Consider the following 12,808-nt stretch of genomic DNA (forward strand, 5'->3'; position numbering starts at 1 on the left):
GCCAGCTGCGAGGTGGGACGTTTTTGGCCTCCAGATAGGACACTGACTCCTGCTATGTGCAGATTGATTATTACTGCCGTCTGGATTATTTGTGGAAGAAGAAGTTCAAGCGGGAACATGAAGAATTTGAAACCATGGAGAGTGTGAATCGTCTTCTTCTGGAGAATGTCCTGCCAGCCCATGTGGCAGCCCACTTCATTGGCGACAAGTTAAATGAGGTGTGGTGGGACAAGGTCCCGGGGTGGGGAAAAGGAACAAGCGTACAGCACTGCTGAGTCAATAGTAATCCACAGAAGGTACTTTCTAAGGAGGAGTTCCTTGGCCTTGGCTAATTTGGGGGGCAGCACTGTAAGAATAAACGGTTGGGTGTCAAAGATCTGGGCCAAGTGTGATGCTAGATACTTCAGCTCCCGGAGTCTTGACTTTCTTATTTGTAAATGGGGTGGACAGGGCTTACAAGATTGTCATGAGGATCAAATGTAGCCAGGTGCTGGTAGACATTCTGTATGGATGGCATTCACCAGGTGTTTGTAAAAAAGGGTAGAGGTTATACAGATATGTCTGGTGACTTGCTGTTTTCTACCCCAGCTACACACAGAGTCATTGGGGTGGGGGGCAGGAGGTATAAAAGAAACAATCACAAAAATTTGATTCTGGCCCTTTCCTAACCCACTGGTTCAGAATCTCACTAGTCATTGCCATGGTGCTAGCTAGTAATCTCTACTGAGGGTTTAGGTGAACATCTCCTAAAGCCAGCTCAGCGTGTTCTTCCCCTCCCTGAATCCAGGACTGGTACCACCAGTCGTACGACTGCGTGTGTGTCATGTTTGCATCTGTGCCGGACTTCAAAGTGTTCTACACAGAGTGTGACATCAACAACGAAGGGCTGGAGTGCCTGCGCCTGCTGAACGAGATCATCTCAGACTTTGACGAGGTACAGAGACGGCAACTTGACCCAGCCCTGCACCCGGAACTGTCCATACTATAAAAGCGGCACGCTCCCTTGGGAAGCACATACCTTACACTAGTGATAAAACAGTACACATTTGCCCTTTCTACTCTGCTAATACTTTCTCTGTGCCAGGCCCCTGGAAGACTGGATTTGGGCTCAAGACATTCATAGAATAGCTGAAGTTCCAACTCAGCTCATTTCAGAGGAAGTCAGTTTGTGCTTGACTCTCTGCTAGACAACTAAGCCCACATGCCTTTGTGGATTATGCTTGACCTGCACTTGATATTTAAAGAACAGCTGAAGATGGAAGGAATGACGCAGAGAAATAAAATGCTGAGGAAGACAGGGAGGAGCAGAGGGGTAGCCCAGAGGCCTTGTTCCCACTTGCTTCTGAGCACTGACTGACAGGGCCAATTATGAGTCTGCGTGAAAAGTAGTGGTGAACGGGACACTTGGAAACGGGAGGTTTGAATTGCTGCAGCCAAATCTGGGACAGGCCTGGCCTGCAGTTGTGAAGTCTAGGGCCCCACCCTATCCTACTTCCCTCTGTGCCCCACAGCTGCTGTTAAAGCCCAAGTTCAGTGGTGTGGAGAAAATCAAGACCATCGGCAGCACATACATGGCAGCTGCAGGGCTCAGCGTCACCTCTGGGCATGAGAACCAGGTACCTGGCTGGTCTGGTGGCAGAGTCCCCAGACTTGTCCCCTCCTTTCAGGGAGCATCCAAGCCCATCTTGTGAAAGGGACAAAGGAGAGTGGTGGTGGAGGTGACAGTTAAACCTCGGAGTGCTCCCGTCTGGGGTCACAGGCACTTTCCTGGGGCCCATGCGAGGGCGACGGCCATGGCCCTAGTTGGCTTTCCTATGAATGCAGTACAACGGTGTGCCAGCTGAAGGTATTCTAGGCTGCAGGCTGGCACGAACCAAGCCCTGAGTGTACTGCCTCTGTCTCATAGGACCTGGAGCGGCAGCATGCCCACATTGGCATTATGGTGGAATTCAGCATCGCCCTGATGAGTAAGCTGGATGGCATCAACAGGCACTCATTCAATTCCTTCCGTCTCCGAGTTGGTGAGGGCCCTAGCAGGCAGCTGGGATTGGGTGGAGTCAGGGTAGAGGTGTTATGCAGTGCCAGACCCCTGCTTCCATGCAAGGCCAAACTGAGGACTGTACAGAAGCTGTCCTTTGCAACGTATTTTGGATATATATATATATATATATATATAGTTTTAAAATCATTTTATTGGGGGCTCATACCACTTTTATCACAATCCAGGCATCCATCGTGTCAAGCAGATTTATACATTCGTTGCCCTCATCATTCTCAAAACATTTGCTCTCCACTTAAGCCCTTGGTATCAGCTCATTTTCCCCCCTTCCTCCCAGCTCTACCCTCCCTCATGAGCCCTTGATAATTTATAAATTATTATTTTATCATGTCTTACACTGTCTGTCTCTTTCCCTTCACCCACCCAGGGAAGAGGTTATATGTAGATCTTTGTAATTGGTTCCCCCTTTCTATCCCACCTTTCCTCCAACCTCCGGTATCACCACTCTCACCACTGGTCCTGAAGGGGTCATCTGTCCTGGATTCTCTGTGTTTCTAGTTCCTATCTATACCAGTGTGCATCCTCTGGTCTAGCCAGATTTAAGGTAGAACTGGGATCATGACAGTGGGGTAGGAAGCATTTAAGAATTAGAGGAAAGTTGGATGTTTCATTGTTGCTACACTGCACCCTGACTGGCTCCCTGAGACCTTTCTGTAAGGGGATGTCCCGTTACCTACAGATGGGCTTTGGGTTCCCAATCTGCACTCCCCCTCATTCACAATGATACGATTTTTTGTTCTTTGATGCCCGATCCCTGATCCCTTCGACACCTTATGGTCACACAGGCTGGTGTGCTTCTTCCATGTGAGCTTTGTTGCTTCTCAGCTAGATGGCCGCTTGTTTACCTTCAAGCCTTTAAGACCCCAGATGCTATACCTTTTGATAGCCAGGCACCATCAGCTTTCTTCACCACATTTGCTTATGCACACATGTTTTCAGCGTATTATGGATATTTTTAGAAACCCCCTCGATTAAATTTTACAATCCAAGTAGTTATATAATATGATTTTCTTACATACCACTAAGAAAGCTACTTTTAACATGTTTAAAAATATTACTGAAAATGGAGAAACAAAATCACTTGCTGTAAACAGGTGAAATTCAAACACACTGAAAGGGAGATTTACAGATACTAGGAGAGTGCTAACATCAAACTCAGGTTTCTCCTTGAGTGTTTGGAAAGTCTGAGAAGAAACTGCCCAGAGAATGCCTTTCTCACCTCCCAGGTAAAACCTTAGGCGTATGCTTTGAGAAGCACTGCTACAATTTACCCTTCATTCCATTTCTGGTAGTCAACACTTTCTGTGATTAGATGCCTGTGTAAGGACTGAGGCCCAAGGTTCTTTCTCTGTGATTTGCTAACTGCTTCTTCAATTACAGGCATAAACCATGGGCCTGTAATTGCTGGAGTGATTGGGGCCAGGAAACCTCAGTATGACATATGGGGAAACACAGTCAACGTTGCCAGCCGAATGGAGAGTACTGGGGAACTTGGGAAAGTCCAGGTAACCAAGGGGGAATGAGAAACTTCCTACAAGTTAGGGAACCTAGGCTTAAGACCTGGCTCTTGCCACCAGTTAGCTCTGTTCTTAGAGTGGCACAATGTGCTACTCGCCAATTTCTATCACCGCATCACACAGACTTCCTTGTAACCTCTTTCCTTTTTCCTTTTTAGGTTACTGAAGAGACATGCACCATCCTGCAAAGACTGGGTTATTCCTGTGAGTGCCGTGGACTGATTAATGTCAAAGGCAAGGGCGAACTAAGGACTTACTTTGTCTCACAGACACTGCCAAGTTCCAGGGCCTAGGACTGACCTGAGAGCTTTCGGTGGGTTCAGCAAATGCTGGGAAGCCATTTCCTTTCCCGGAGCAAGCCAAGAACACCACACAGGCACTGAAGGTGATTTGGCCATCACCAATCCTGAAAGGCTGTACCTGACTTCCTTGTATTACACTGGATAATCTCTGATATGCACATCAGATCTGACTCCAACTGCCTGCAGCCGTCCTGCCATGCTGTTGGGGCCTATACTGCACTCTCCCAAACAGGAAGAGGCTCACTCTTCCTACAGTTGTACTATTTTACTTCCTTGTTCCCTTAGGTATTGGGGGGGGCAGTGAAGGGGGATGGGCTTAGAGCACACCCCCTTAGTGGCTTGTGAGGGAGGACGAGTTAAGAACTGGTTTTCTAGTTATCAAAGAGCATTAAGCCAAGTTGTCTGCAGTGAGCTGGGGACTTCCTTCTTTCCAGCTGGACATGATGTTGGTTCTATAATCATTTACATAAGCATTCGGATAAGTGGTGAAAGTGTTTATAATCTATAAATGGCTTCCAGTGATAGGGATGGAAAACCACAAGTAACACTTGTTCCCTTCCTTCTTGACATCTCTGGCATGTTTATTTTAACTGTCCAGTATTAGTTTCTAAAGTGCTAGCTGTGGGGACAGACCTTACAACAGGAAGGTAAAGGATGTGAATCCGGGAACTTTTGACACAAACCTTTGGGCTAGGTTCAAAGAGCTGAAAATCTAGAAAAGGCAGCCATATATCTTTCCCTGGCCATTCCTGTATTTTTGAGTTCTTTGCAATCTTCAGCTATGAGTGGCTTCAAAAATTATATAGAAAACTGGAGTTAAAAGAATCTCCGTACTTTTGGTAGCCCATTCTATTTTAGCATTTGTTTTGGAAAAGAATACATAGCGAGAACTTGGAACAACCTGTAATATTACTGTATATTCTTGTGTATAAGCCAAGTTTTTCAGCACTTTTATGCAGTTTTTGTGGTAAAATTAGGTACCTTGATTTTTGGGTTGGCTTATACTCGTGTATATACAGTACTTTCCCTTTTTTAATCCTTTTAAGAGTTTCTAAACTAGAAAGATCTAGGTAACTTGCACAGAGATCTCTGTACTTAGCAAGACAGGCCTTTCACACAAAGATGTGCTTATTCTGAACATGTGCAAAAGGCCTAATCGGTTGTAACAAATCGCCTGCTTGAAGGTAAGGGACACCCTGAACTGCTCCATCATCAGAGCACAAAGACTGACATGCAGAGCACACACAGTTTTTAATTCAACAGAACGTCACTACTCAGCAGAAAATGCCATAAGGTGATGCAGAAAATATTGTACAGGGAAGCCTTCAAATGCTTCCACAGGGTTGGAGATAGGTGACTAGCAACCCCATTTTGCCTGAAGATGTCACTGAACAAGTACTGCCTGCTTGCCTTGTGTCCTGTTGTTGTGCTCCAACAGCCTAAAACAAGGGACTCTGCCATTGAGTCAATTCTGAGACTCATTGCAACCCTATAGGACAGGGTAGGACTGCCCCTGTATGTTTCCAAGACTAACTCTTTATGGGAACAGACTGTCTTTCTCCTGTGGAATAGCTGGTGGTTTCAAACTGCTGACCTTATGGTCAGCAGTTCAATGAGTAACGTGCACACAGGGATTGAGTGGGATAGTGGCCGTGGCATGTGCTGCTTGCAATCGGAGAGACACATTAGAATTTGCAATGCAAAGAAATTTTAGGGCAAAAGCTCTGGTAAGGGAACTAAAACTTGATCATCCCCTGCTGCCAAATGCCAACATTTCATATAAAGGGCTGGTTTCAGGCAAATTCAGGGGACCCAGGCTAGCTGTGGGCGTCCTCCTAGGAGATCAGGCCTACTGACATAACGGACGTGTCAGTGGTTGGGCCTCTTTCTATTCCTGCCAATATTCAAGCCACTTTTTTCTCTTGTAACTAGAACCCCAATTGGGAGTTTTAAAAATAACTGGGTACTATGTATTTTTATTTCCAATGGAAGCTCTGAGCTTAGGGAGTATTTTTAAGTTTTTAAATGTCTAGGTCAGAGGTCCTCAAACTATGGCCCGCGGGCCACATGCGGCCCGTCGAGGACATTTATCCAGCCCGGCGGGTGTTTTTACCCCGTTTGTTTTTTTACTTCAAAATAAGATATGTGCAGTGCGCATAGGAATTTGTTCAGAATACAACGATTAAGTTATAGATGCAGTTATTTTTAGAGATGTTTTCTAATTACCAACTAATTTCTTCACAAATGTCATTTTGTGTATGAGAGGAATGAGTAAGTGTGTAACACTGATTCTGTATGAGTCATGGACTTGCTTAGTTTCCAGTAAGGTAGTCAGTCTCAAGAGAAAATAATGCCGAATTTTCTGGCTTAAGAACATTTCCTAGAAGAGCATTAACCACTGTATGTATACATTGTATGTAATATACCAATGTAACAATATGCTTTAATATGCACACAAATAACTAGTTTATTCTGTATATTGGATAATTACAGATCTTTAATAAGTTTTAACATGTTTCTAACCTTTAACTGCTTTTCAGACATTAGCAATGTGAAAAATTTGAATACCCTGAGAATTGTCATGTTTTTCGTGGTCTTTAGCTAAGTTCTTAGTTAATGATTAAGATTGGATTAAATGATGAAATGTATTTTGACTGATTTTTAGAATTCTTTTGGCAAAGGTTTTTAAAAAAGAGATTAACTCTTCATAGAATCAATGTTCCTTCCTTTTATTTGTTCTAGCTAAATGTCAAATTCAAAACAGAAATTGAGACAACCACAAGGAAAAAGGTTCCTTCTGATTGGGTATGTCACAAGCAGGGTCTCTTGTATACTTTGCTACCTACTTAGGTGACAGAAGTCCTTTATTTTTATCTTTCCTTTTTATTTTAGCCTAAACAAGTTTTCTCTCTTAGTCCAGTTATGGTCTATAGAAGATTGGGGCAGGGTGGTGGTGTGAGGCACATTTAAGCAAGTCCAGTTTAAATTGGGCACTTGACCATTATGTTGCAGATGAAATTGACCAAGACTACTTCAATGGGAAGGCATGAACAGATGTAAACTTTAGGACAATTACTAAGCTTAAAGAAATACCTTATAACATACTATTTTCTCAATCATACATGTTTATCTTAGTCCCTGTGCTAGAGGTTCCAGACATCCCTCTCAACAAACAACAGACATGTTAATGCTATAAAGCTGTTTTTTCCTGAGACCAATCATCCCTCAAATCACCCCCATCAGGTACTTATTTTAAAATTGTTTTTCTTTGCTCTTCAAGATATAAATAGAAAAATCTCACTGAATAGAAGCATTAAAAAAAAGTGGGGAGTGGTTTCCTTATATCTCCTACTCAGAACATGGCTCAGGCCAGGTCCACGCCTACTTTCTGTTGGGTATTGGATACAGCAATAGCCCAATGCCACATTCCTTCTTGATAAGGGCGTTTAAAGTCATTACTAGAATGAAACAAAATTAATCTTTTCAAAAAAGGTGATTATAATTTTTTTAACCTCTTTCACCTTTATCACTACAGTCTGATTTAGCTCCCAGAAAGGCCACGGGCTTAGCTGACATGCATGATACAATTCAGAGTTTCAGGTTCAACTTTATTACTTAATAGAAGTCCAATCTCTGGAACATTAAAATTGTTCCAAGGTTTAATTAAAAAACACAATTTACAAATATTTAATATCTTCTGAAAAGCATTCCCAAGTCAAGAGTGAAAAATATGTACATTATATATAACCTGTTTGCTTCAAATTCCATCAGGTATAGTCAGTAGCATCAGTCTTGTTTGATTCTTCAAAATCTGAAAGAAAATGACATAATGACCGCCCTTTCAGTCAACTCTCCCCGCCTTTTAATTAAAGAGGTAAGTAAACCGAAGGCTAGCAACCAAAAGATTAACTGCTCATCAAGCTATGATAAACCAGACGTGGTGTTATTTCAAACGTAGTAAACTAAGATGGAAAGATAATGAATAGTCATAGTTCATACATTAATGGCACACAAAAATATCGCACGTACCTTCTGTTAAATCTACAAAGCTGTTTTCTCTGATGGAGGAAGGAATAGAAATCCCCATCGCTTTCCGAACTCCATACATGCTTACAATATCTCTGGGAGTAACTTGCTGTGCAAGTTCTTTAAGATTATTGGTCACTTGTTCAGCTAAAATGAAATGTAAATGGTTTAGATACTAAAATTATTCAGAATTTAAAAGAATAGTAAATGTATAAAGGTAAAAACTGCACTATCCATATTTGTTTGTTTATAAGTCACTACCAAAAGGATTTTCCCTTTAAGCACCCCGACTCTCCTCGTACCCAAGGTATCACCTACCAAGATAGATTTCCCTATAAGAAGGACCCAAAAGACAGATCATGTTGGGAGGGGGTCTGGTGCTCAGACGTTCATTCTGGGCTTCCTGGAGCTCCCTCAGCAATTTGGTGGTCTCATCAAGTTTCCTCTGGAATATTTCCGCTTCTGTATGGTAAGAAAAAGCACACACTCATGCAAACAAAGACACATTTAAGTTTGAGCTCAATCACCGATAGGTCTCTCCTCAAAGGAGCTGAGCCAATTATGAGTCATAGTGATGTCATGTGACACAGAACTCAGCACCCCAGGCTAGGTTGTAACTTTGAAGAGAGCAGATCATCACGTTTTTCTTCTATAGAGACGTTGGGTGGGTTCGAACCTCTAACCTTTCAGTCAGCAGATGAGAATGCATCAGGGGTCCACTATAGGCATGCTTTACTATTTACCCACTAACCGGGACTTCTCTGTGGTGAAAGAATTCACTGATCTGCAACAATGACATGTGTCCTTAAGTCTTGAGTGCTTGTGTAGTGTATTCCCTTCAAACACCATGGGGTCAGTCTCACCTTCGGTGTCAAACACTTCAACTGGCATGCCAAAGTTTGTGACTGCTTTCAGTGCTGTGAGCCTGTCGTGGTTGCTGTAGTCCAAATGTTCTGCTGGCTCTATTTCTGTAACCTGTTTTTTAAAAACAAACAGAAAAATGTATTTGAACTTGCAAACCTATGACACTACTAACTAGAAATTTGTAAGATGGCTTGTGTTTATGGACAAAGTCATTCCACATATTTAATTTGGGGCCATGATTTAATGCTTACAAAATGATACCTACCCAGACTATCCTTTTAAAATGCCTTTTCAAATCCTAGCAAAAAGCGCCCTTCCACAAATCTATACTACTCTGTGATGTAACGATGCTGTATATAGTTTGCATCATTTCTTTTACATGGCAACCAATCCAAGAAAAAAAACAAACCAACCAGTATCTTCTTGTTGCCTGAATTATACAAGAGATTTTGGTGGTGATGCAATGTCTCATGTTTTCGAGACTAAGGTTTCTGTCCACACATTTATCGTATATACTCGTGTATAAGCCGAGTTTTTCCGCACATTTTAAATGAAGTTTTTGTGGTAAAATTAGGTGCCTCAGCTGATATTTGGGTCGGCTTATTCTTGAGTATATACGGTATATTATAGAAGAGCTTGGATAGCCTAAGCTGTTTTATTTTTGGAATCACAGAACTCAGTTTCTATAATCACAGCACTACTTTTTTTTTTTAGCAATAGATGGATTCAGATAACCGGAATACCTGATCTCTTATCTACATCGCAAATCCACTGCCTTCAAGTTGATTCCAACTCCTAGAGATCCTATAGGACAGAGCAGAATTGCCCCTTTGGTTTTCTGAAACTGTAAGCTTTATGGGAGAAGACAGCCGTATCCTTCTCCTGAGGAGTGGCTGGTGCTCACCCCACTGTGCCGCCTGGGCTCCTCCTAACCTATGGAAGTACGTGATCAGTATCTGTTTATGGTTTGCCATCGTGGCTGGGCTCTCAATCCTACTTTAGCTATTTTTTTCTTACCCAATTTCCTTTCCTATTTCAAGTTTTCACTTTTGCCCCCTTACTGAGAACATGACCTTGCTTATCATCTTTGTTTACTTCAATTTCTCTTTTCCTTAAGTTAACGTACTTAAGCCTGACCTTAAAATTTCTCTTAACCCCGTTTTCCTCCATTCTAACTAGGTTTTCATGACATTTCTGAACTTTTTCTCCTTGCTTTCAATTTCCTACCTAGACAATGACTAGTCTCTTCCAAAATTGTTCCTTTGAACGTTCCTGGTTTTTATGAGGTCCATATCCACAGCTTAGACCTTGAGATGTCCCTAAATAACACTCTACACACAGAGGTTTGCTCTTTCTCCTGTACTTCCCATATAAGCTAATGTTATGTAATCTGTCCCGTGAACCAGGTTCTGCCAACTTAAGCACTATTATGGTTTCAAATCCTCATTTCCTTCCTTTACACGGTCACGCTAGTCATTTTTTGCTTAGACAAATTCATAGCTTCTTTGGTCCTTTTCCCAGGCTCTCTCATTTTCCCATGTTAGCACAGCACACTATCTTAACTTCTTAGCACTGCAAGTAAGACCCATCCTTCGGTCCTCTTTTCCTCAGCCCTAACTTCTTGGGCTCTCCACACATACACCCTGCTGTTCTCCCACATGCTTGGCCCTCCCTGTTTAGTTAAGATCTATCCCTCCTCCAAGACCCAGCCCACGGAACATCTCTTTTATGGAAAACCCATGTACATTCCCCCGTGTCCAAGCTTGTCTGTCTCACTGGCTACTTCTGAGTTTCCTAGGTAGTCAATATTTTTCTTTTAAAATAAAGCTTTAACACCTAGGCCTTTTAGCTTAGTCTCTCCATTTATATTTATTGTAAAGGATAAGATATAGTCACCTCCATCTCTTTTGATATGTCAAGCGTCCTAGTTTGGCCTTCATCTTCAGGTGATGACTAGAAAGATAAAACGAACGCTTTATTAAAACATACAAAAATAAAATAGGAAAATATCATGTCATGGTAAGATAATAATATAGGGGAATGAAAATGAATTAGATGTAATTACTAGGATTTTGAAAGTACTTTGAGTCAGGGGAGGTATTTTACTGGTGATTTCAAGATTGAGATTCCTATGCCTGATCAAAAAGTTACACACACACACAAAACCCCACTTTTTGTGATTCACAGCAAAATTTGGTTTTCCATTCAACAATTCATACATTTTGTTTCATGACGTTGACAGCTGTCCCCACAACGACCCAGCACTCTTCCCACTCCCTCCCAGTGTTTCACCATCACTATTCATCCTTCTTCCTGGTCCCTTCCTGCTTGCAGAATTTTATCTAGGCAAATGAATCTAAATCTCTCAGATGTTATTTTCTCTTTAGGCCTGTATCTTGTTTGGCTGAAAGGTGAGTTCTGTTTCAGGAGTGCAGAGTGGCCAAAGGCCATAATCTCAGGACTCCACCAGCTACCATCGGACTAATACGCTTGGTCTATTTTATGATTTTGAGTTTTGTTCTACTTTTTTTCCCTCTCTATTCAGGATCACTTTTGTGATCGCTTTCAGAGTAGTTAGCAGTGGTAGCTGGGTACCCTCTAGTTCTGGTCTCAAGGTCAAGGAGGGTGGCAGTTTGCTGTGGTCCACTCATCTCTGTACTAATTGTTTCCATCTTCTATTTTCTTCACTCATCTTTGATGGTACTTCTAGGTTGCCTCCAAGGAGTAACAAAGAGCATGTGGGTGGGGCAGGCATACACAGCTAGGCATAGCCGTGATCCGGAAACAACCGGTCCACCTCCCTTTCGTGCACGGAAAGCTGTTAGCAGCCAGATGCCCAGTACCATGAAGAAGTCCCTTTCCTCACACCTGTGGGACATGTCAGTAGAGGACAGCAACTTATAGCCTGGACAGTTGAATGGTAACACACTTGCAATCGTCTGGTCTTGTATTCGGCCCGCAAAAGTTACACACATTTTTAAGAGTGTACCTAATAAATTATCTAAGTAAATGAAGTCTGTTTTCAATAACAAGTGCATTTATCTGATAAGAGCCTAGAACTGCTTTACATTAATGAAGCAATCTTCTTTGACAACAGATGACATTATAAAATATTCAAACATTAGAGAATGTGATCATTTCAAACAATTCCATTTTTCAAAGATAACAGACATGGACAAATGTATCATGGACATTAATCGATAATAATGTTGTTCTTTTAAAAAAAAATATGCTGTGATTTATTTAAAAAATTCCCAATTTTTAAAAAGTATAAACAATGTTACAATGACATCCTTATTCTCTGGGATAAATCCCAAAGAGAAAAACTGCTTAATGAAAGGCGAGAAACACATTAAATTTTGAAGCATACTGCCATAGTAACCCAATGAAAGATACTCAATGTATTTCTGAACTAATACAGGTTAATATACTTTAGGCCATGTAACCAAAGCAGTGCTTATGATAAAATCTCACTGTAGTTAACACTGAACCTCGTGTACTGACTTCAGCTTTGCTAACAGGTCACGAGCAGAGGGCATGGCTACTCTAGCCATCATTGAGAGTTATGACCTTAAGTCATTTTATTGGGGGCTCTAACAGCTCTCATAACATTCCATCCATCAATTGTATCAAACATATTTGTACATATGTTGCCATCATCATTTCTAAAATATTTTCTACTCGAGCCCTTGGTATATATGTAAGCTCACCCCCCTTGTGAATCCTTGATCAATTATATATTATTATTTCATATCTTACACTGTCCATTTCTCCCTTCACCCGCATTTCTGTTATTCATCCCCTTTGGTGGGGCGGGGCCGTATATATCCACTCTTGTGATGGGTCCCCCCTTTCCATGTCCCTACCCTCATTATATTGCTACTTCCACTACTGTTCTTGAGGGGTTTATCTTTCCTGACTATAAACTAACTGAACTAGAGATAGTTTATGTGCGCTAACAGAAGACAGTGAAAAATGGGGTTATTTGAAGCTTACTGGTGTATAATCACAGAAGATTCAGTATCGTTTTCACTACCTTA

At 41.8% G+C, this 12,808-nt stretch overlaps 2 protein-coding genes across 3 annotated transcripts in view; one reads left to right on the plus strand and one right to left on the minus strand.

Moving 5' to 3' along the window:
* The window catches only part of ADCY7 (adenylate cyclase 7), a 28,248-nt gene extending 22,844 nt beyond the window's left edge, over positions 1-5,404 (plus strand). Inside the window, 7 exon segments of the mRNA XM_004704894.4 lie at positions 63-218; positions 788-934; positions 1,512-1,616; positions 1,907-2,021; positions 3,440-3,564; positions 3,735-3,837; positions 3,840-5,404. Coding sequence (XP_004704951.4) covers positions 63-218; positions 788-934; positions 1,512-1,616; positions 1,907-2,021; positions 3,440-3,564; positions 3,735-3,837; positions 3,840-3,880 — 792 coding nt within the window. The 3' untranslated portion in view covers positions 3,881-5,404.
* A 2,061-nt stretch (positions 5,405-7,465) lies between these two features.
* BRD7 (bromodomain containing 7) overlaps positions 7,466-12,808 on the minus strand; it is a 50,213-nt gene continuing 44,870 nt past the window's right edge. For both annotated transcript variants that reach the window (XM_004704681.4, XM_045293796.1), the window contains exons 13-17: positions 10,665-10,721; positions 8,768-8,879; positions 8,223-8,366; positions 7,908-8,051; positions 7,466-7,689 (exon numbers count right to left, since the gene is read on the minus strand). In XM_004704681.4, the coding sequence (XP_004704738.1) occupies positions 7,646-7,689; positions 7,908-8,051; positions 8,223-8,366; positions 8,768-8,879; positions 10,665-10,721 (501 nt within the window). In that variant the 3' untranslated portion in view covers positions 7,466-7,645. The remainder of the gene's footprint in view (positions 7,690-7,907; positions 8,052-8,222; positions 8,367-8,767; positions 8,880-10,664; positions 10,722-12,808) is intronic.

This window comes from Echinops telfairi, unplaced genomic scaffold (assembly GCF_000313985.2).
Source record: "Echinops telfairi isolate 266 unplaced genomic scaffold, ASM31398v2 ScPeMD7_2291;HRSCAF=2852, whole genome shotgun sequence".
NCBI lineage: Eukaryota > Metazoa > Chordata > Mammalia > Afrosoricida > Tenrecidae > Echinops > Echinops telfairi.